The sequence below is a fragment of the Rhinoraja longicauda genome, chromosome 9 (assembly GCF_053455715.1).
Source record: "Rhinoraja longicauda isolate Sanriku21f chromosome 9, sRhiLon1.1, whole genome shotgun sequence".
Classification (NCBI taxonomy): domain Eukaryota; kingdom Metazoa; phylum Chordata; class Chondrichthyes; order Rajiformes; family Arhynchobatidae; genus Rhinoraja; species Rhinoraja longicauda.
In genome coordinates this window covers 45,812,144-45,835,813 of record NC_135961.1, presented here as the reverse complement: position 1 = coordinate 45,835,813, position 23,670 = coordinate 45,812,144, and the positions used below count along the sequence as shown (strand labels likewise).

The following is a 23,670-nucleotide window of genomic DNA, read 5'->3' as shown; positions in this document are numbered from 1 at the left end:
ATTCTAGTTATACACTGAAAATACACACAAAATGCTGGAGTAACAGCGAGACAGGCAACATCTCTGGAGAGAAGAAATGGGTGATGTTTTAGGTCAAGACTCTCCTTCAGATTGAGCATCAGGGGAGAGGGAGTCGCGAGATATAGAAAAGTAAAGTGTAGATTTCAGTTATCTGAAGGAAAATTTTGAAAATGCTTTCGTAGAGGAGTATGGTTGCATACTGGTTAAATTATTAGATTAGTATCCTAAAGCCCAGTTTAGTGATCCAGTGACATGAATTTGAATTCCATCATACCAGCTGGAGAATTTAAATCCATCTATATATATTACTACGGGTCCGCGTGTTTGACGTCACAATGGGAACCCAATGTGTCTGCGCATGCAAAGTTGGGGCCCATTGATCTGATACCTAAGATGGCCGCCGGATCTGCGTGTGCGCAAAACAAACGGGTCTGCACCCACGCAGTTGGGACCCATTGATCTAATACTTATGTAGGATGGCCGCCGGATGTGCGGGGGGGAGTGAGGGAAGGTGGGAAAGGGGGGAGGGGGGAGTAGGGGGGGTGGGGGGGAGGGGTGAGGGGGAGAAGGGGTGAGGGGGATGGGGAGGGGGCAGTGGGAGAGAGGAGGGTGCTAGACCAATGCAGGAGAGGTTTGGGCCAAACGGGTTCACTTGGTCTAGTGTAGTTATAAAAATCTGGAATATAAAACTTATATAAAGCATATTACAAAGGACAATGGGACCCAGCGTGGGGAAACTGCTGTTGGGGGCGGGGGGAGAGAACAAAAGGAGGAGCCGGCGTGCTTTGTAACTTTGTCAGCATCGTATGTGGCTGCTATTTGTATACATTGGGTATACAGCAAAGAATTTCACTGTGCCTAACCACACGTGACAAAAAAGTAAAGTATTCCATTCCATTGTTAATGGTGATCATGAAAATAGTGGATTGTTGTAAAAAACAATGTTGTTCAATAATTCCATTTGGGAAGGAACTCTGCAAAGGTCAGACAGGTCATTGTGGGGGAGAGGTGAAAGGGCTTGCATCCGCTGAGAGTAGCAGTCAAAACGCAAGTGTTTCACAAAACATTTGCCGAGTCCACACTTGGTGTCACCGATTTAATGGAGACTGTTTCAGGACCAACGGATGCAGTAGATGAGGTTGGAGAAGGTGCATTTTATACTTTGTCTCACCTGGAATGATTCTTTGGATGTCTGGATGGTGGTGAGGGAGGATGTGTGGGGAGAAGTGTTGCACCTCCTCAGTGTGGAAGGGAAAGTAGCAGGTGATGGGGAGGGGTGGGTTGGTGTTTTGCTTCTGAAGAAGCTAGATGGCCAAGCGCCATCTTGGAACAAAATCTCACAGTCACAGCAATGGAAAGGTTTGGAGGAAGAATTACCTGTTCCAATGATGCCTCCCTTGGCCGTCTCCTTGACAACAGACCCGAGGCTTCTGGGACGGGGAGGCGTTGCTTAGCAACCGTGCAAACAACATGGCGGACGACAAAGAGGCAGCAGGTTAGCAGCGCATTTGACACGGGCACGTTACAGAAATAGTGCGCAAACATGGATTGAAGTTAATGTTTCAGTCATATTCTGTATCAAAATTAGTTGGTGAAGGGTCTTTCCGAACGCCACAAACACTGAGCTTGTGCAGAGAGCCCTGTAGATCAACAGGCAAAAAAATACAAAGTGAGCTTGGCCCTCCCATGAATAGAAAAACCGGGCTAGTTCACGAATGGGTTAACGTTCACTGAGCTCTGTTTGTTCAATGAACAACTGAATAAACGGCATTTTGAAATCAGCGAGATTCGTTCAAAATAGAAGAATGCTTATAAGAATAATGGTTTACATAGAAACATAGAAAATAGGTGCAGGAGTAGGCCATTCGGCCCTTCGAGCCTGCACCGCCATTCAAATACGAAAACAAACCTTTAGGATACTAATTAATTACAGTATGTTCAAACCATATGATTGATACTTATAATTATTATTTAATTCAGATCAAGTTTACTTGTGTAGGAAACTAAACAAACAGGTACATGGCTATAAATTTAAAAGAAAAACAGAAAAAATGCCAAACTTAGTAACATCTGTTGAGAAAGATATAGTTAGCAGATTTTCGACTGACCACCACTGGCTGCCAGCCCTTGGACACCATTATTTCTTCTGGTGTGTAACTGGGTGAAGAATACTGCTAAGAGGCTTGTTCCCAGCACATTGGCCTGACTCACGAGCTCTCGCGGAATGAGTGGGCAGTTGTAATTATAAAATGTCTTTGCCAGTGAGCTCCGATATCCAGGCACACAAAATATTAAAGCTATTACTGAAATTAAATGTCTTATTTTTTTGTCTTTAAAATTAACATACGCAAGGTCTAGTAAAAACAATATAAAGTTGAAATTATTAAGCCATTTTAAAGGAGTTTAAATACTACAAAAAAATCTTAGATGCTTAAATATTTACACCAATTTAAACTAACTAAATTAAATAAAATGGTCTGACTATCATTTTCCTGGCAGTCACAGGTTCCCAATGATTTCAATAGAGTCACTGCCTTTGGCACAGGATCAGCAGGCAGATTTCACAGTATGAAACCTGGAAAATCCTCAGAAGTCTGTGTAGTCCTTTTGGACTCCACAAGCAAGTTGCTGGTGCAGAACAAGGTAGCTTGCAGTGTAGCTGGCAAGGTAGCAAGGTAGCTGGGAGCTTGATGAAAACTGCCACCTCTGGTTGAAGACCCTGCCACAGTTAGATTTTGTGATATTCACAAAGAAACTTGGGTAAGGCTGATAGAAACTTGGATAGAAGGTTTTGTTATGTCTCTGTATGATCAAATTTCATCAGAGTCTATCCCAGAAAAGTGTACATTAAGGCGTTTAAAGGAGCACAATGATTTTAACTTTTATATTTTTAGTTCTACCATTTTGTTCCCTCTCCTCTCCTCTGTCATTTATAGAAGGTAGCTGATTTTCAATAACATTCTTGAAAGATAATTTCAACCAGGAATCTTAAAAAGAAGAGAGCTATTTAATTCCCATTGTTGCACTGAAAAGTCACTTACTTGGTCATACGTGTGGCCTTCCTAATCGTGAAATACATTTATTTTCTCTTAATCAATGGTGTTGATGTAAAACATATCTAGTTTGATGAACAAAATCAAATAAAATCATGAACCAAAATGTTAAAAGTAATGAGATTCTCAGTATGCTACAGCTGATTGAGCTGAGTAGACTAGAGCTATGTAATCTACACATGCAGATGCCATGGAGAAGAGGGGGAGCAGAATGATAAGCACAGCTTTGTGTATGATCAGCCAGCTCCTGTGGAGGTGTGCATAATAAACTGTGAAAATAAATAAAATTAATAATGTACATAATTTATGCTCGAGCCTCATAAATTTTCCATGGGCAATTGTCTCAAATTATCCAATTGGGCAGAATCCTGCTTTTAAAACATTATTTCTTGTCATTCCAAATCTGTACTTCTTCATCATGAAAAAAAATCAATTCTTCAAGGTTGTCTTACTTTAGAGCTCAAATATTTTTTCTTACATTTGTTACCCAGCACTACGCGAGGCATTTGAATTTGGGCGTATAACTCCAAATGCAGTTTTCCCCAAGGCATTTCGTACTTTGATTTTCGTGGCATTACATTACCTTGTGATAAACACTATTTTTCCAAAGCTGTTGTTGAATTGTGTCCAACTGTGACAGGACTCTACCATTTAAATGTGAATGGATATCACTTGCGATCCATGTTGCTGGCCACGTACCACCAAAGAGTTCTTGCTCCTGACACTTTGACATCAACTTGAATGCTCATGATGTAAATTCTATTTCCCTGAGCATGTTACTTGCTAATATTGCTAACATTCAATTGCTTTTCTAATTTATGAATCCCCTGTCTATAAATGCACACATGGTTCCTGGCAGAATACCTTATAAGAAATCTACTCTACTCACATTGGATGTTGAAGTTTGTTTATCAGAATTGAACAAATTTCTTGTTCAATGTAACATCTGACTTACAATTGTTCATAATATAATGTTACATTGTCTGTCCAATATTTATATCAAAGGTTTCTGGATTTTGAGATATCAATCATTATCAGCCACTTCTTTAAAAAAAAGTCATTGCACAACCAGAGTTTGCCAATGAAGCTCGGTCTTTTTACTTCGTTTCTGCCTGCCAACCTAAAGACAGTTGATACTTCTGCCTATCTTTTCCAACTTCATCCAGACCGCTGATATCTCCTTCCATGTGTCATCAATTATATTGTAGCTGGCTAACTGTATCTATCTTTGATGCCACTGCCTGTTTGAGTCCCTTCTGTCCAATGAATTGCAGTAATGTTATTCATCACTGAAATATTGACATACAATATATTTACTGTGCTATTCAACCTCCTTGATGCTCTGGATATGGTCAGTCAAACATTAGTCTTTATTCTTTTCGGCTCCTTTGGAGGAAGGATTGCACCAACTCGCGCTCTATCCATCCACCTGCTCCATCAGCCACTTCTGGCCCCATATCGATAATTATCAGATACTTCTTCAAAGAAAATTACAATTTTCCAACATTATCAGGCAACTAATCCTTTAGTTAGTTTCTGCTGCCAATCCCCAAAACATTTATCTTCTCCAGACTTCCAATATGCTTTGTGTAGGAAGGAACTGCAGATGCTGGTTTAAATCAAAGGTATACACAAAATGCTGGAGTAACTCAGCGGGACAGGCAGCATCTCTGGAGAGAAGGAATGGGTGATGTTTCGGGTTGAGACCCTTCAGTCTGAAGAAGGATCTCGACCCCATCACCCATTCCTTCTCTCCAGAGATGCTGCCTGTCCCGCTGAGTTACTCCAGCATTTTGTGGCTATGTCCAATATCCTTTCCTTTTTAAGGCCATTAATCAAATTGTAGCTGGCCACATTAGCCACTTCAAAACTAGGGTGGAAGCAAATCATCCTCATTCCTGAGGGGCTTCCTAAGGAGAAGAAGAAGATTCCTTTACCTCTGGGATCCATCTCTGTTACGACTGTTCTTTCTCCTCAGCTAACATAATTAGTAGTATTTTTCCATTCCTATTTGATTATTTCAAATGTGTTGCAACATCTTTGACCTTATATATCTCACCTACATGATGTATCTTTCATAGGTATTGAGAGTAGCTTTCATGGGTAACATCCAGCTCTACATTCTCATAATATCAACTGTCATCCTGGCAGCTGCTTATCTTTAAGTCATCTAGCTTTGTGAATGAGCTTTAGCTTAATAATGAGACTAAAGTTATTCAATGCAACTTGGGCCGAAAGCAGTATTGCCTAATCAAATACCATTTCCTTTCTCAAATGCTCTTTCGGTTTAAAACCTTTATCTTTTTAACAAGAGGCAAACATCCACCCACAACAGGACTATCTCTTTTCATGAAATAATTTGGATGTTTTACAAGGGCAAGTTATTGTTATAAATCTCATTATCTTCAGTCTGTCCAAATATTCTGAAATTCACATTTTATTTTACTACAGAGGCTTTAATAGCAGATATCCAAAAGAAAATTAAAGATGCATTTGCTGTGTTTGATCATGAGGGTAACAACACTGTGGATGTCAGGTTAGTTAGTAGTCAACGACCTTCTACACTGTTTATGAAAACAACTGTTCTTGGTTTTGAGAACAAAGCTGCAGGTTGGGATAACAATTAAAACATACATTCATATAGTACATTTTATACCTGGGAATATCTCGGAGTCGTACCAAGTAGCCAAAGATGTACCTTCTGAGGTAATGAGAAAATTTGACAACCAATCTGCTGACAGCAAGGTCCCAGAATTAACAATGTGATAACGACCAGATATTCTGCTTTTGTGATGTTGTTTGATGGTTAAATATTGCCAGGACCTGGGATTACTTGGAGTAACTCAGCGGGACAGGCAACATTGGAGAGAAGGAATGGGTGATGTTCGGGTCAAGACCCTTCTTCAAGCTAGTCTGAAGAAGGGTCTCGCCCCGAAACGTTACCCATTCCATCTCTCGAGATGCTGCCTGTCCCGCTGTTACTCCAGCTTTTTGTGTCTATCTTCGGTTTAAACCAGCATCTGCAGTTCCTTCCTACACACTTGGGATTACTTGCCTGATTTCTACAAAATCGTATCAGAGGATAATTTTATCCCCATGGGATTTAATTATATATATCTTTGAGAAGATAGGCAAAGTTTTCTCTAAGAGATAGCAACCCTGGCAGTGCAACATTCCCTCAGTAGTGTTTTAAAGTGCCAACCCAGATTTATGTATTCCAAAGATTGTGATAGGACTTAAACCTGTAACCTTCTGACTTGGAGCAACAATGTTAGCATCGGCATCACATAAGATAAAACTGATTGTTCTAATGGGACTGTTGGAGTGCATGAAGGACGAGCTCTCATTTGTCAAATAGCTTGGCTGGTCCTTATGTTTTTTTCTCTTACATTAATTGCTTGGAATTGGCAAATTGGAACAACAAAAACTTTAAAATTCAAAATACAATTTTTATTTTGAATAAAATATAAAATAATTGTTTTTATTGGTGTAAATGAAACAATTAGGATGTTTAGAAGTATGAATTTTTGTTGGGCCCATTGACGTTATCTCCCTCCGATTTATTGTTTAGAATGTTTATGTCACTTTCCTGAATGTTCTATTTGTTTTCTCTATGATACTATATTATTGTGATTATGCTACTTAGTTTTACTGCACTATTAATTTCTGCACTGTATTTTGGTAATATTTTGCAAATTGAAATTTTATTTATCACCCTAAACTAACGCTAAATGCAATTTGATCAGTGCAATAATGTTGTGCAATGCCTCGTGTGAGCACAGCTTCAACATATTTTAAGAAGTAACTTTGCAATGTATCAGACTGACCTATGTGACAGGGTAAATAGTGGGTGGAATATGTTACTGTATTATTGTTTAAATTATGAATTTTGAAGGAAACGGAGATGTTAACAGATTTGTATATAGCATATAAAGAACATATCAACAGCCATTTATAGTGGATCAAAGCTCAGCATGTTGTGACAGCAGAACTAAATCTTTGTCTTTGTATGCTTCTTCCCATTTATCTGCAAAAATGTTGAATGATTACTGTCAGTGAATGGTAGAACTATAAAGTCTACAATTGTACTCTTCGGTCATTTTTCAATCAGATAGATCAAAGTTAATCTCTTATCTCTGAGTGTATTGACCCACCATAGATTTATATTATGGGGCAAACACTACACAACTTTATTTTGAAAGACGCTAAGTGCTGGTGTAACCCAGCTGGCCAGGCAGCATCTCTGGAGAACATAGGTGATATTTCAGTTTGGGACCACCTTTAGACTGATTGTCATGGGGGCAGAGGTGATGGGGAGGGGGGCGGGACTGGAGGAGAGGTAGGGGAGGGATAAAGCATGGAAAGTGATAGGTGAATACAGATGAGGGGAGGGGGTTGATAGGTAGAATATTGGATAAAGGCTAGAGATTAAAAAACAGAAAGTGTGAGATCAGGATAAAAAAGACATGAAATGTGATGCCAGTGGAAGTAATATAGGTGCAAGAGGAGGAGGGAGGGAAAGAAAAGGGAAAGATGGGTGCTGATCCTGGAGGGGCGACAGGGAAAGGGAAAAGGGCAGAGAAATGGGGGTTGAGGGTGTTTGTAGGTAGGTTACCCAAATTTAGAGAATTCAATGTTAATATCTTTTGTTTATGAATTACCCAAGCACAATATGAGGTGTTGTTCTTCTCGTTTGCGTGTAGCCTCACTCAGGCAATGGAGGAGTCCCAGGTCTGAAAGGTCAGTATGGGAATGGGAAGGGAAGTTAAAATGGTTAGCAACCAAGAGATTCAGCAGGATTGGCAGACCAAGTGCAGGTGTTTAGCAAGACAATTGCCTAATCTACGATTAGTCTCGCCAATGTAAAGGAGGCCACATCAGGAGTGCCAAATGTTGCAGATGAGATTAGAGGAGGTGCATGTAAACCTGTCTTACCTGGAAGGACCGCTGGGGTCTCTGGATGGACATGAGGGAGGAGATATATGGACAGGTGTTATATAGCCTGTGGTTATAGAGCAAAGTACCTGGGGAGGGGGTGGTTTGGGTGGGAAACGATGAGTGAATCAAGGAGTTTTGGACGGAGCAGTCTCTATAGCATATTGGAAGAGGTGGGACTGGAAAGATGTGACTATTGGTAGGATCACATTGAACGTGGCTGAAATGGTGGAGAATGATGTGTTGGATGCGGAGACTGGTGGGGTGAAAGGTAAGGACCAGGAGAACTCTATCCTTGTTCCATTGGGAGGGTTGGGGGTGGGGGGAGGAATAAGAGCAGAAGTATGGGACACAGAGGAGACGTGGGTGAGGGATCCATCTATCATAGCAGTGGAAAACCAGGTTAACTTCCCACCCTGCTTCTTGTAAAGACTCTATCCCCCTACTCCCAATTCCTCCATCTACGCCGCATCTGCGCCCAGGATGAGGTGTTCCATGCCAGATCACCGGTGATGACCTCATTCTTTAGGGAATGGGGGTTCCCCTCTTCCAATATAGATGAGGCTCTCACTAAGGTCTCCTCGATATCCCACAGCTCCGCTCTTGCTACTCCCCCTCCCCCCTTTTGTAACAAGGGCAGAGTCCCTATTGTCCTCACCTTCCACCCTACCAGCTGTCGCACACAGCACATAATCCTCTGACATTTTTGGCACCTCCAACAGGACCCCACTACTACAGCCACATCTTCCCATCTCCACCCCTTTCTGCTTTCCATAGAGACCATTCCCTCCGCAACACCCTAGTCAACTCATCCTTTCCCACCCAAACCACCACTCCCCAGATACTTTTCCCTGCAACCACAGGAGATGCAACACCTATCCATAAACCTCCCCCCTCAACTCCATCCAAGGACCCAGACAGTCTTTTCAGGTGAGGCAGAGGTTAACTTGCACCTCCTCCAACCTCATCTACTGTTTCCACTGTTTCAAGTGTGGGCTCGGCGATCGTTTTGCTGAACACCCCCGCTCAGTCTGCCTAACTCTACCTGATCTCCCGGTTGCTCAACACTTTATCTCCCCCTCCCATACCTACACTGACCTTTCTGTCCTGGGCCTACTCCACTATCAGAGTGAGGCCCAGCGCAAATTGGTGGAACAGCACCACATATTTCGCTTGGGTAGCTTACACCCCAGTAGTAGGTGCATTGACTTCTCTAACTTCAAGTAGCCCTTGCTTTCCCTCTCTCTCCACCCCCCCTTCCCAGTTCTCCTACTAGTTTTAAAGTCTCCGACTACATTTTATTTCTGTACCGCCCACTCCCCTGACATCAGTCTGAAGTAGGATCTCGACCCGAAACGTCACCCATTCCTTCTCTCCAGAGATGCTGCCTGTCCCGCTGAGTTACTCCAGTATTTTATGTCTATCTTTAACTAAGGAAATCACCTGGTGAGGACCTCTGCAACTCCGACCCAGTGCCACTGCCAGGTTAAGACTCTAACATTTTTTTTAAACTTTAGACTTGAAGGGTACAAGATTGGTACTTGAAATGTGGCGACTCTTGTTACTGACTCAGTGTGGTTTACTGTCATACACTCTGGTACTTAGTATGATTGAAGAAAGAGGAGAGAGGTGCCAAAAATAGTTCATGTAATTTTGAGGGCAGTGTGGAAGTTAACAGTAAAGTTAATGAAATCCATGAGTTCTGCATGGATGCAGGAGGCAGCCCCAATGTAGCTGTCGATGTAGCGGAGAAAGAGTTACCTCCTGCACCTGTGCTGGGTTTCCTCCTTTGCCAGAGTGAGGTCTCACTCAAAGTGGAGGAACAGCATCTCATATTCCACTTAGGTAGCTTACAAACCAACAGTAAGGACATTGTATTCTTCAATTTTAGGTAATCTACCTACAAAACACCCTTCCCCACCCCTCTTTCCCCCTTTCTTATGCACCACAAATGTACCCATTTCTCCCTTTCCCCTTCCCCTCCCCTGTCTCTGTTCCCTTCCATCTATATTCAGCCTGATAGATGGCACCCATGACCATGCAATACTCCTTCAGCAATGCACTGAATATTGGAATATTCTGGAATATTGTTTTTGGGATCTGGATTGGGACCCGATCCTCTGACTTGAAGATAAGAGTAAAACGTATTGAATAAAGGAATATAAACACTGAATGGAGTGCTATATAGTCATAGAACTGTACAGGAACAGGCCTTTGGCCCACCTTGCCCATGCCGACCAAGTTGGTATATTGGGCTATGTAGGAAAGAAATGCAGATGCTGGTTTAATTCAAAGGTAGACGCAAAATGCTGGAGTAACTCAACGGGACAGGCAGCATCTCTGGAGAGAAGGATTGGGTGACGTTTCGGGTCGAGACCTTTCATCAGACTGATGTCAGGGGAGTGGGCATGACAGAGATAGAATGTAGTCAGAGACAGTAAGACTGGTGGGAGAACTGGGAAGGGGAGGGGATAGAGTGAGAGGGAAAGCAAGGGCTACTCGAAGTTAGAGAAGTCAATGTTCTGAATTGATGAGAACGTATCGTATGTTAATCTACTAATTCCTGGGATTATTCTTGTAAAACGTTTCTGGACCTTCTCCAGAGCCAGCACATCCTTCCTCAGATATTGTGCCCAAAATTGCTCACAATATTCCAAATGTGGCCGGACCAGTGCCTTTATAGAGCCTCCTGAGAAGGATCCTGAAACTTAGGGAGACAATAAAGGGAAGGGACTGAGGCAAAGAGACTTGGGGCGTGGTACTGATGGAGGAAAGAGATCATGGTAGTTGTGTGGCAAAGGACGGGAACTGAGGATGTGGGTGTGAACAGGATTGTGAATGAGCAAGCATGTATGTACTGTATATGTCCATCATTGTATATGTGCATTTTAAGTCTGCACAGCAGAGCCTGGTCTCCATTCATCTAGGATCGCCTTGCCACTGGACGAGAACCTTGTTTAGTCGGTAGTAGTCTTGCCTTTTGAGTTAGAGAGCAGTTCGTTTGAGTCCCATTCCAGAGACTTGAAGAAAATAATGTAGCCTGAGACTCCAGTGTGGTGTTGTGGGGGTTGCACAAGGCTGAGGATGCTGTCTTCCAGAAAAGATATTAAATCAAGCGTTCAACCTTTCATTTATGTGCATGTATAAAATAACTTTTCATAGAAGAACAGGAAGGCATTCCTGGCTCCTGGCCAACATTTATCCTTTAATCATCACTCCAACAAATTATCTGGCTGTCATCACAGTTGTTTGGGGAGCTTGCTGTGAAGAAAGTGGCAATTTCATATGGTTCAGACTTATGCTGACAGACTTACTGTAAGCCTGCTCTATGGAATCAGAAAATAAAATCATCTTCTATTCCCCTGCAATAATCCATACCATGCTGTAACATGTTAGAATGCAATAATTCAATGTTGATGGAGTTTCATAACATAATTACAGAAATTGGATAGCAATATTGAGGATGCATACTATTTACTTTAGCTTTACATTTGTGACTACGTGCTGACAGCAGTTATTAATCTGGCCACCAAGTGTCAGTGCACTCCATATTGTCACTGCTAACATTTATTCTTGGGAACCCTCTTCCCAGTTCACCTTCGAAGTTTAGAAACAAGGAAGGGCAGATGCTGGACAGAAAGTGCTGGAGTAACACAGTGGGGCAGGCAGCATCTCTGGAAAACATGGATAAGCGAGAGAAGGCCAAAGATTAAAGCAGAAAGTGTGAGACAGACAGACAAAAGAGTTGCAAATTATGAAGCCAGAGGAATGAATGTAGGAGGAGGGGGAAGAGGTGGGAAGAAATAGGTAAGAGTCTAGGTGGGGCACAGGGGAGGAAGGGGGTTGTATGGGAGAAAGTGAAGAGGGCAGGGGTTGTTAGAGGTTACCTAAAATTGGAGAATTTAATGTTCATACAGTTGAGCTGTAAGTTACCCAAGTGGAATATGAGGTTCTGTTCCTCCATTTTGTGGGGGGCCTCACTCTGGCAATGGAGGAAGCCCAGAAAGGTCAGTATGGGAATGGAAAAGGGAGTTAATAGTTAGCAATAGGTAGATTCAATAGACTTTGGCGGACCAAGTGCAAACGTTCGGCAAAACGGTGGCCGATGTACATGAGGCCACATGGGGAACACCCGATGCAGTAGATGAGTTTAGACAAAGTCTCTCGGTGGCCCCTCACGCCGGGTCCCTCATTGTTCTCATGGCGCCTCTCCCGCCCCGAGTCCCCTTCTTTGTTTTCTCGCCAACCCCCCCACGCCAGGTCCTTCTTTGTTCTCTCAGCGACACTCCTCGACCAACCTCTGGCACCAACCATGGGCCCATCTGACCTCTGACACACACGTGGCCTGATTCCATAATTTTTGGCGGTCCACCTTGCTCTCAACGTCCACCTCACTCTCGGTCCCTCCTCGCACTCGACAGCGCGGGTCCCATTGATGCCAGTGGCTCGTGACCTAGTTTGGTGTCTGCAGTGGTCGAGCTGGGCCTTCAAGCGATTCCTCATTCCGTGGCGGATGGGACCCAGGTGAGTCAATTCACATAGAGGCCCTCTGCCTGAAACGACCTGGAACCTAGTTGAGTCGACTGCTTTGGCCTGCTGGTGGCTGGGGGGAAGGTGAGGGTCAGTGGAGTCAGTTTCCCCAGCCCTCAGGTGGCTGGAGTGTGGGTAAGGGTTTGAGGTGGCCTCGGTGAGCCTGGCCCGGGAGAGCCCAGGGATGCGTTGAAGTCCAGAGAAGATAGTGCCCAGCCTGTGACCAGATAGCCAGTCAGCATTAGTCTTGGTCAGAACTACAAAGGTATTTTCTTCAAACCTCTGAGTTTTGTTTTCGATTGACGAAAACATTCATAGTCCTTAATTTGAAAGATTAGCTGTTTCATTTTCCACAGATGCTAGGTGTTTCTAGCATTTTCTGTTATTCCACTTTTCTAGCATCTGCAGCTCTTCTAATTTCATTAAGCTTTTCATTTTTGTCTATGAGCACAAAAGAGGACATTACCGGTATTGAAAATCAGTTGTTATTTTGAAACATAGAACTGATAAAGTGCCTGATAAGTTTGTCCATAGAACTGATAAAGTGCCTGGTAAGTATTATGGTTTTGATATAAATTGATATAAATTGTAACATCTCAGCTCCAAATTTGAGGAAGGATATTCTTGCTATGGAGGGCGTGCAGCGTAGGTTCACTAGGTTAATTCCCGGAATGGCGGGACTGTCGTATGTTGAAAGGCTGGAGCGATTGGGCTTGTATACACTGGAATTTAGAAGGATGAGGGGGGGATCTTATTGAAACATATAAGATAATTAGGGGATTGGACACATTAGAGGCAGATAACATGTTCCCAATGTTGGGGGAGTCCAGAACAAGGGGCCACAGTTTAAGAATAAGGGGTAGGCCATTTAGAACGGAGATGAGGAAGAACTTTTTCAGTCAGAGGGTGGTGAAGGTGTGGAATTCTCTGCCTCAGAAGGCAGTGGAGGCCAGTTCGTTGGATGCTTTCAAGAGAGAGCTGGATAGAGCTCTTAAGGATAGCGGAGTGAGGGGGTATGGGGAGAAGGCAGGAACGGGGTACTGATTGAGAGTGATCAGCCATGATCGCATTGAATGGCGGTGCTGGCTCGAAGGGCTGAATGGCCTACTCCTGCACCTATTGTCTATTGTCTATTGTCTATTGTCAGTTAAAATATTGTTATTTCAGCTATTCATATAGTAAAGTGTTATGAATACGTGGACTATATGCTGTATTCAATCAGTGCTAATTTGATTCTTTTGTTTGCAGAGAAATTGGTACAATCATTAGGTCTCTGGGCTGTTGTCCAAGTGAAGAAGAACTTCATGAAATGTTAGCAGAGGTACAATAAATTTAAATTGCACTATTTCTAAAAATGTTAAGTTGTCTTGCATGGACGGCAGAAAGTGAAATCTCCCTAAGGCCAATTTAGTTGCTGTTACTGTCCGGTCGGTTCTTAATTGCTTAGGACAGTGTCATGGAGAAAAAAATGTTGGCATGATTAATGCTGAGAGTCTTTTTTTGGACCTGACCTGAATTTGTTGAAACTAAACAGGAAGGTACTGATAATGAAAAAGAAGTGCTGAAATTCACTTGCCCGGCACACCGTAATTTATTTTTGATTTTCCTCAGATAAAAGGTATATCCTTTTCAGGGGATTTTATGATGAGAATGATATGTAAAAAGCCATCCTGTGGAGGAGCTGGGTATCACTTACAATAATATTTAGCTATGCAGCTGCATACTCCAGAAGTTTCAGTTAATGACACTGTGTAATAATGATGAATAACAGATTCACGATCATTGCTGCTATAAAGTCCAGAGTGATAATAAAATTAGGCTTAGACTCCTACCATTCCATTTGACCTTGCCCTGGCAGTTTATCATCCCTTCCCCGATACAGATCTTTCTCATTTGAAAATTTGTTGAACTAACTGATTGAGTCATTGGTAAAATATATTTGATATTTTTTATTTAAACTCATTGGAATCTGTGTTTTCTAATATTTCCACCCGGAGCCCCAAGTACTTTGTGGGTTATCTTCTTCTTGAGTTATCTCTTCCTATCATTTCAAGGTTAGACAACAGCATCCTGAACACTTACGAGCCGGGCACTGAGTGCACTATACTCTGCCATTTTAGATCCCCTAATTCAGTTGTCCTGACAGTACTTTTTTAATGGATTCATCATGATATTTTTTACAGAATTAACTTATAACTGCAAGAATATATTCTGGCAGTAATATTTTCAACTTTCATTACAATTCTAAGTACTGTGCAAAGTTTATGGATATTCTTTTATTACTCATTTCATGTTTTTTTATGGAGGAGATGGGAGTGCTGGATGTGGCTATAAAGTTGAGTTAGTTTTATTTAAAAATCAGGAAGCACTTTACCATAAAGTATTTCCCCTTTTGAATAATTTCAAGAAATTCTCCTTCTCCTTTTTTGGCATGTGTGGATATACCTTAATCCTGTTCAAAAACAAGAAGAACTGGTTGATGAGAGGTATTGAGGCTGTGGTCAGAAAAAAAGGTATACATCAAGTTTAGGCAGCTGGGCTCAAGCGAATCCCTCGACATGTATAAGAAGAGTTGGAGTACACTTAAAAGGGAAACATGGAGGGCTAAAAGAGTGCATGATATGGATCTGGCAGGGTAGGCAAAGGAAATTCCCAATAGACTACAGGTATATTAAGCATAAACAGGTGACAAGGGAAGAGAATAGGTCCTCTTAAAAATCAGCATGGTTGTCTATGAGTGGAGCCACAGGAAACAGATGAGATTTTTAATGAATATTTCTCAGCAATTCTCAGCAATATTTCTAAGATCAAGGAAGCTAAGGAATTGAGGCAAATTAGCTGTGATATCTTGGACCATATACGAATTACCAAAGAGAAGATATTTGCAGTCTTAAAGCACATCAAGAAAGATAAGTCCCCCAAACCTGGTGAAGTGAATCCTTGGTCCTTGTGAGATGTTAGGGAATAAATTATGGGGGCCCTTGCAGATATATTTGCATCAGGTTTAGCCTAGGTAAAGTTCCAAAAGACTGGAAAATGGCTTATGTATCATTATTTAAGAAGGGGAGCAATGACAAGCCAGGGAACAATAGGATGATGAGGCTGATATCAATGGTGGATAAGTCACTGGAGGGGTTTACCAGAATGTACCAGCATTTGGATAGACAAGGACTGATTAGGGATAGTCAGCATAGTTTTGTTCATGGGTGTGCATTTCTCACAAATAATTTAGAGTAATTTGAAGAGATAACAAAGAAGATTGATGAGGGAATGGTAGTGCATGTTGTCTCAAAAGACCATTGACAAGGTCCCGAATGGTAGGCCAGTCTGAAATGTTAGATTGCATGGTATCCAGGAAGAGCTAGCAAATTGGATACCTAATTGGCTGGATGGTAAGAAACACAGGGTAATGATGGAAGGTCGTTGTTCGTCATTTATTTAAATAGTTTGGAAGAGAATGCGCAAGGCATGTCTGAAGAAGGGTCTCGACCCGAAACGTCACCCATTCCTTCTCTCCAGAGATGCTGCCTATCCCGCTGAGTTATTCCAGCTTTTTGTGTCGATGCATGGTTAGTAAGTTTGTCTTAGGTGTAGGTGGTATCTTAGACAATGAAAGGTTTTATCAACAGTTATAGTGGGATCTTAAATAGCTACGTAAATGGGCTGAGGGAATGGCAAATGGCATTGAATTCATGTAAATGAAAGGTATTGCATTTTGGAAAATCAAACCAGGATATGACTTTCAGTGAATGGTATAAACCTGGGAGAGTGTTGTAGAACAGATTGACCTAGAATGTTCAAGTACATAGTTCCCTGAAAGTGGATCACAAGTAGGATGGATAGTGAAGAAGGCATTTGGCACGCTGGGTTTCATCAATCAGGGCACTGAGTACAAAAGTCACGACAATATGTTGCAGTTGTATAAAACGTTGCCGAGACGTGTATTGCACAACCAATTGTTCAAGCGTTTTTGATTGCAACATGCGCCTTAATTTAGTTTTGGTTTGATTGCTAAAGGAAAGGCATTATCAAGGTCGAAAGAATTCAATAAGATGTACGAGAATGTTGTCAGAATCAGAGGGCCTGAATTATAGGGAGATGTTGGGCAGGCCAGGACCTGGAGTGTAGTAGACTGATGAGTGATCTTATAGAGGTGTATAAAATCATGAGGTGCATAGATAAGGTGAATGCATATCCCTCCAAACCTGACCATGTACTTGTCTAACTGTTTTTTAAATGTTGCGATAGTCCTAGCCTCAACTACCTCCTCTGGCAGCTCATTCCATACACCCACCACCCTATGTGTGAAGGTTACCCCTCAGATTCCTATTAAATCTTTTTTCTTCATTCTGGTCCTCAGTTCCCCTACTCTGGGCTAGAGTAGATTGAAGTGTCAGGGTACTTGGAAGCACATGATAAAATATTGTGAGCAGTTTTGGACCCAATATCTGAGGAAGGAGGTGCGGGCTTTGGAGCGGGTCCAGAGGAGATTTTGAGAGTGATCCCGGGAATGATTGGGTTAACATATGAGGAACTTCTGAAGGCTATGGGCCTGCACTTGCTGGAGTGTAGAAAGATGAGGGGGATATAATCAAAACCTACCGTATAATGAAAGACTCGGATAGAATGGATGTGAAATGGATGAATAGAGATGAGGTGAAATTTCTTTAGTCAGAGGGTGATGAATCTAAGGAATTCGTTGCTACAGACATTTGTGGAGGCCTAGACATTGGGTATTTTTAAGATGGAGATTAATTTTTGATTAGGAAGGGCGCAAAAGTTTATAGGGAGAAGGTAGAAGAATGGGGTTGAGAGGGAAAAATAGCTCAGCCATGACTGAATGGCAGAGTAAACTCAATAGGATGAATGGCCTAATTCTGTTCCCATGTCTTATGGTCTCATGGGAAAGATTTAAAAGGACCATGAGGGGCAGGTTCTTCACATAGCGGGTGATGTGTACATGGAATGAATTGTCAGAGAAAATGGTTGAGGTAGGTACCATAACATAAGTTAAAAGACATTTGAACAGGTAAATGGATTGGAAAGATTTAGAGGGTATGGGCCAAATGCTATCAAATGGCACTAACATTGATGGCCGTTTTGGACTGCATGGATGAGTTGGGCTGAAGGGCCTGTTTCTGTCCTGTGTGACTCTATGACTCTATTTACCATTTTTGTAGTCGGGAGAATAATAGAGCACTGATTGGATATTGTAATCCAAAGCTAGTTTCCACATTTTGCATACACTGACAAAATAATAAAATGCTCACTTTTCACCATATTCAACATACATCAAATTAAGAAATTCATACATTAAATGTAAAATATATGTACTGTTCTATTGTGGAGTGCAATTTCCTATTTAGAGAATAATGTAAGGATTCAAAATAGATATTTAAGTTTTTCTTCAGAACAATTTTAGTCTTGATATACTCAGACATGTTTATAGCAAGAAGCATTCTTCGGGAGGCTTATTAGAGTTATGTATGAGATTGTTGATTTGTAATAACAGGACCACTTCCAGGTAATCCATGTTGCTTGTCTTATAGATATGAACTAATACTTTCTCAAGACTGAATTTCATTATAATACACCAGTAAAAGATGCTACAAGCTACAGCAACTCACTTTTAATTAATTTACATCTTAATACCAATACAAGCTTTGGGCTCTTGGTATCCAATAGTTTAATTTATTGATCATTTAATAATTACATTGGCATTTAAATTGTTTTTGTTAAATTGGATTATTTTGACACAACAAATATATTGTAGGTTATTTTTGAAAATCTTTTGCCTTGATTATTAAGTTTTGATATTGTAATTGTAAGCCATTAGTTTGTAAAAAAGAGGTTAAAGAAAATTAAATACTAGTATAACTTATATTTCTAAGTCAATACCTTTTGTAATTTGAATTTAAAGGTGGAGGAAGAAGAACCCACTGGCTATATACAGTTTGATAAGTTCCTTCCAATGATGACTAAAGTATTAATAGAAAGAAAGTGAGTTCTGGATCAAGTATTTTATGCATTTAGACACATTTACTAAAATGACACATAACTAATTCAAAATGTGTAATATTGTTGTAATCAAAACATTCACATTCCATTCCAAAATTACTTGTTAATAATTGAATGCTTTCTGTGTTACATTTGATATAACAGTTTTTATAAAATTGTATTCCAAGTACTATTATTCCTTATCCCATGATTGCAGATGAAGAGATGTCTGGTAAATGGAATGCTATTATAAGTGAATTGGGGAGAGTTCAAAGGGCAAAGGGCAAGGCACGCAGGATTGGAGAAGTCTGGTTGATGAGGGACATTAACGCCCTGGTCAGAACAAAGGAGTACATGTCACATATAAGTAGCTGTAATTTTTTTTAAAACCCTGAGAAGTAGAATATGTGTAACAGCACTATTAGCGGGGCAAGCAAGAAGGTAAATATAAATAGTTCTGATCGATAAGGTGAAGGAGTATCCTAAGAAATTCTACAAATATTTTAAGTGCAAAAATGTTACTAAGGAGAGAATCCCTTCAGATCAATGTGGCTGCAGTTGTGTGGAGCGACAAGAGATGGGTGAGCTCTTGAATAACTATTTCTCATCTGAATTTATCATGGAGAAGTTCTTGGAAGCTACCCAATTCAGGGAAGAGAGTAGTGATGTCTTGAAACATATCCACATTACAAAAGAGGAAGTGCTGGCAGTCTTAATGCACATTAAAGTAGATAACTCTCCAGGGCCTGATCAAGTGTACCTGAGGATCCCTGGCAAAGACATTTGCAGTGTCTTTAGCAATAAGTGAGGCACCCTAAGCCTGGAGGGTGGCTAATGTGTCCCTTTAATTGAGAAGGGCTGCAAGGGCAAATCTGGAGATTACAGGCCAGTGTGCCTGACATCAGTGGTGGGAAAGTTACCGGAGGAACAGGATGTACCAGGATTTGGAAAGGCAAGAACAAATTAGGATAGTGAACATGGCTTTGTGTGTAAGAAAGGATGGTCAGATCACATGGTCGACACAAAAAGCTGGCGTAATTCAGCGGGACAGGAAGCATCTCTGGAGAGAAGGAATGGGTAACGTTTCGGGTCGAGACACTTCTTCAGACTGATGTCAGGGGAGTGGGCGGTACAGAGATAAAAATGTAATCGGAAACAGTAAGACTGGTCGGAGAACTGGGAAGGGGGAGGAGATGGTGAGAGAGGGAAAGCAAGGGCTACTTGAAGTTAGAGAAGTCAAATGTACAGCATCAGATAAAGCACCAGGTACAGTTGGGGTATAAGCTTCCCAAGTGAAATATGAGGTGCTGTTCCTCCAATTTGTGCTGGGCCTCACTCTGACAATCGAGGAGGCCTAGGACAGAAAGGTCAGTGTGGAAATGGGAGGGGGAGTTAAAGTGTTGAGCAACCAGGAGATCAAGTAGTTTTAGGTGGACTGAGCGGAGGTGTTCAGTGAAACGATCGCCGAACCTGCACTTGGTCTCGCCGATATACAGGAGCCCACAACTGGAACAGCGGATACAGTAGATGAGGTTGGTGGAGGTGCAAGTGAACCTCTGCCTCACCTGAAAAGATTGTCGGGGTCTTTGGACGGAGTCGAGAAGGGAGGTATTGGGACAGGTGTTGCATCTCCTGTGGTTGCAGGGGAAAGTAACTGGGGAGGGGGTGGTTTGGGTGGAAAGGGACGAGTTGACCAGGGAGTTGCGGACGGAACAGTCTCTGCAGAAAGCGGAAAGGGGTGGAGATGGGAAGATGTGGCTAGCAGTGTGATCCTGTTGGAGGTGGCAAAAATGTTGGAGGATTATTTGCTGTATGCGACGGCTGATGGGGTGGAAGGTGAGGACAAGGGGGACTCTGTCCTTGTCATCTACATTGTCCCCTGGTGATGTCAAAACATCAATCAGAAAATATCACACAGATTGCTGCTGTAATTTATTGAGGTTGATTGAAAAGTTGTTTTTCATATTTCCCTTAGATTTTTCATTGCATTATCTTTACCGGCCTGCAACTAACTACCCCAAGAACAGGACTATTCCAGCAGCTGCATCAGCTGTGACTTTGTGGCTAGCATGTTCTAACTTCATCATTTGAGAGAGAAATCTAGGTTGCCATACGAATGAGGTACTACAGGATTGAAGCATTGTTGTAGTAAAGAACCCATAGGACTTATTCAAAGATAATCAAAGAACTTGTGCCCTTGGTAATGGTTGCTTATAATGAATGTCACAAAAACTGATAATCGGGTAATTTCCCCTTTGCTGTTTGAAGGAGATTGCAGAGGTTACCTTCTACATTTCCACTTTACCCCAGTGACTAGTCTTCCAAAGTATTGGATTGGCTGTGATATGTATGGGGATAACCACAACTAAAAGAAAAGATGTATAACATAGCAAAGAGTAGTGGGAAGCCAGAGGATTGGGAAACTTTCAAAGCACAACAGACGGTAAAAAAAAAGGGCAATACGGGGTGAAAAGATGAAGTACGAGGGTAAGCTGGCCAAGAATATAAAGAAGGATAGTAAAAGCTTATTTAGGTATGTTAAGAGAAAATGATTAGTAAAAACAAATGTGAGTCGCTTGAAGGCAGAAACAGGTTGTAGCGGTCAGCTTCTCGTCTATCTCAATTAGCTCCCCAGCTGCCACTCGCATAGACCGGGTCAGCGATAAGCATAATAACTCAAACAACTAATAACAGAGATCCTCCCAGACGTTTAATAGTTAGTCTTCTTTATTTGAAGGTGCAATAAACATTTTGGCATATCTCTTGTCATCGATTGGTTATTAATTGCTAGGTAAAATTCCATATCTTACCACAGTCTATGCGATCGTTACGAATTGCCAGATATAACTTCGACACAGTTTGTATTAATCTTCTTGTTAATAAAACTTACAGGCCATTACATCATGGCTGATAAATCTTTTGGCAGAGCTTCTAGCTGACCCTGTCAGCACCTCCCAGCTCACCCACTCTGTGCCAGCACGTACCCAACTGCCCGTACTCTGGCTCCGCCCAGCCCCTACGTTAGCATTGCATTAACTCTATAGTGTCCAAACTACAGCAGGATACAAGGTAATGATATTAATAAGCAAAAATAACTAATAACTGCAAAATGGCTCCTACACAGGTGAAATTATTATGGAGAACAAGGAAATGGCCGAAGGGTTGAACAGGTACTTTGGTTCTGTCTTCACTAAGGAAGACACAAACAATTTCCCAGAGGCACTAGAGGACAGAGGATCTAGGGAGAAAGAGGAACTGAAAGAAATTTGCATCAGGCAAGAAATAGTATTGGGTAGACTGATGGGACTGCAGGCTGATAAATCCCCATGATCTGCATCCCAGGGTACTCAAGGAGGTGGCTCTAGAAATGTGGACACATTGGTAATCATTTTCAAATGATCTATAGATTCAGGATCAGTTCCTGTGGATTGGAGGGTAGCTAATGTTATCCCACTTTTCAAGAAAGAAGCGAGAGAGAAAATGGGGAATTATAGACCAGTTATCCTGACATCGGTGGTGGAGAAGATGCTGGAGTCAATTATTAAAGAAGTAATAACGGCACATTTGGATAGCAGTAAAAGGATTGGTCCAGGTCAGCATGGATTTATGAAGGGGAAATCCTGCTTGACTAATCTTCTGGATTTTTTTGAAGATGTGACAAGTAAAATGGATGAAGGAGAGCCAGTGGATGTAATGTATTTGGACTTTAAGAAAGCCTTTGATAAGGTCCCACAGGAGATTAGTGGGCAACATTAGAGCACATAATAATAATAATAATAATGCATGGTATTGGGGGTAGGGTATTGACATGGATAGAGAATTGGTTGGCAGACAGGGAACAAAGAGTAGGAATAAACGGGTCCCTATCAGAATGGCAAGCAGTGGCGAGTGGTGTGCCACAAGGCTAAGTGCTGGGGCTGCAACTATTTACAATATTTATTAATGATTTAGATAATGGGATTAAAAGTAACCCCAGCAAATCTGCAGATGACACAAAGCTGGATGGCAGTGTGAACTGCGAAGAGGATGCTAAGAAGTTGCTGGGTGACTTGGACAGGTTGAGTGAGTGGGCTCCTACTTTGAGGAAGGATATCCTTGCTATTGAGGCAAATGCAGTATAATGTAGATAAATGTGAGGTTATCCATTTTGGCGGCAAGAACAAGGAGGCAGATTATTATCTCAATGGTGTCGGATTAGGAACAAGGGAAGTTCAACAAGACCTGGTTATCCTTGTACACCAGTCACTGAAGGTAAACATGCAGGTACAGCAGGCAGTGAAGAAAGCTAATGGCATTTTGGCCTTCATAATGAAAGGATTTAAGTATAGGAGTAAAGAGGTCCTTCTGCAGTTGTACAGGGCCCTGGTGAGACCACATCTGGAATATTGTGTGCAGTTTTGGTCTCCTACTTTGAGGAAGGATATCCTTGCTATTGAGGCAGTGCAGCGTAGGTTCATGAGGTTAATCCCCGGGATGGCGGGACTGTCATATGAGGAAAGATTGAAAAGACTGGGCTTCACTAGAATGTAGAAGGATGAGAGGGGATCTTCTAGAAACATATAAAATTATAAAATGACTGGACAAGCTAGATGAAGGAAAAATGTTCTTAATGTTGGGGGAGTCCAGAACCAGGGTCACAGTCTAAGAATAAAGGGGAGGCCATTTAAAACTGAGATGAGAAAAACCTTTTTTACCCAGAGAGTTGTGAGTTTGTGAAATTCTCTGCCACAGAAGGCAATAGAGGCCAATTCACTGGATGAATTTAAAAAAGAGTTAGATAGAGCTCTGGCGGCTAGCAGAATCAAGGGATATGGGGAGAAGGCAGGCATGGGTTACTGATCGTGGATGATCAGACATGATCACAATGAATGGCGATGCTGGCTCAAAGGGCCAAATGTCCTTCTCCTGCACATATTTTCTATGTTTCTATGTTAGGGTGTTGAATGCATGACTGCAAAGAAATACTATCACATTGGTCGTTTCTACAGTGTGGTATATGTAAAAAATTGATTTCTCCTGGAGTGGAATGTGATGATGATGACGATTTCTGAGATAAATAATAATCCAGAAATTTGAACAGGTGCGTCCAGTCATGGATCATGCTTCAATCAATGATGTGACCATGAAAACATAT

General features: G+C 41.7%; 1 protein-coding gene across 2 annotated transcripts in view; it reads left to right on the top strand.

Moving 5' to 3' along the window:
* Positions 1-1,476: 1,476 nt before the first annotated feature.
* drc8 (dynein regulatory complex subunit 8) overlaps positions 1,477-23,670 on the top strand; it is a 52,470-nt gene continuing 30,276 nt past the window's right edge. Inside the window, exons 1-4 of one of the 2 annotated variants that reach the window (XM_078405885.1) lie at positions 1,477-1,516; positions 5,526-5,610; positions 13,788-13,860; positions 18,460-18,539. In XM_078405885.1, coding sequence (XP_078262011.1) covers positions 1,492-1,516; positions 5,526-5,610; positions 13,788-13,860; positions 18,460-18,539 — 263 coding nt within the window. In that variant the 5' untranslated portion in view covers positions 1,477-1,491. Of the gene's footprint in view, positions 1,517-5,525; positions 5,611-7,745; positions 7,815-13,787; positions 13,861-18,459; positions 18,540-23,670 lie in introns of those variants that run through there. The other variant, XM_078405884.1, reaches the window with a different exon arrangement.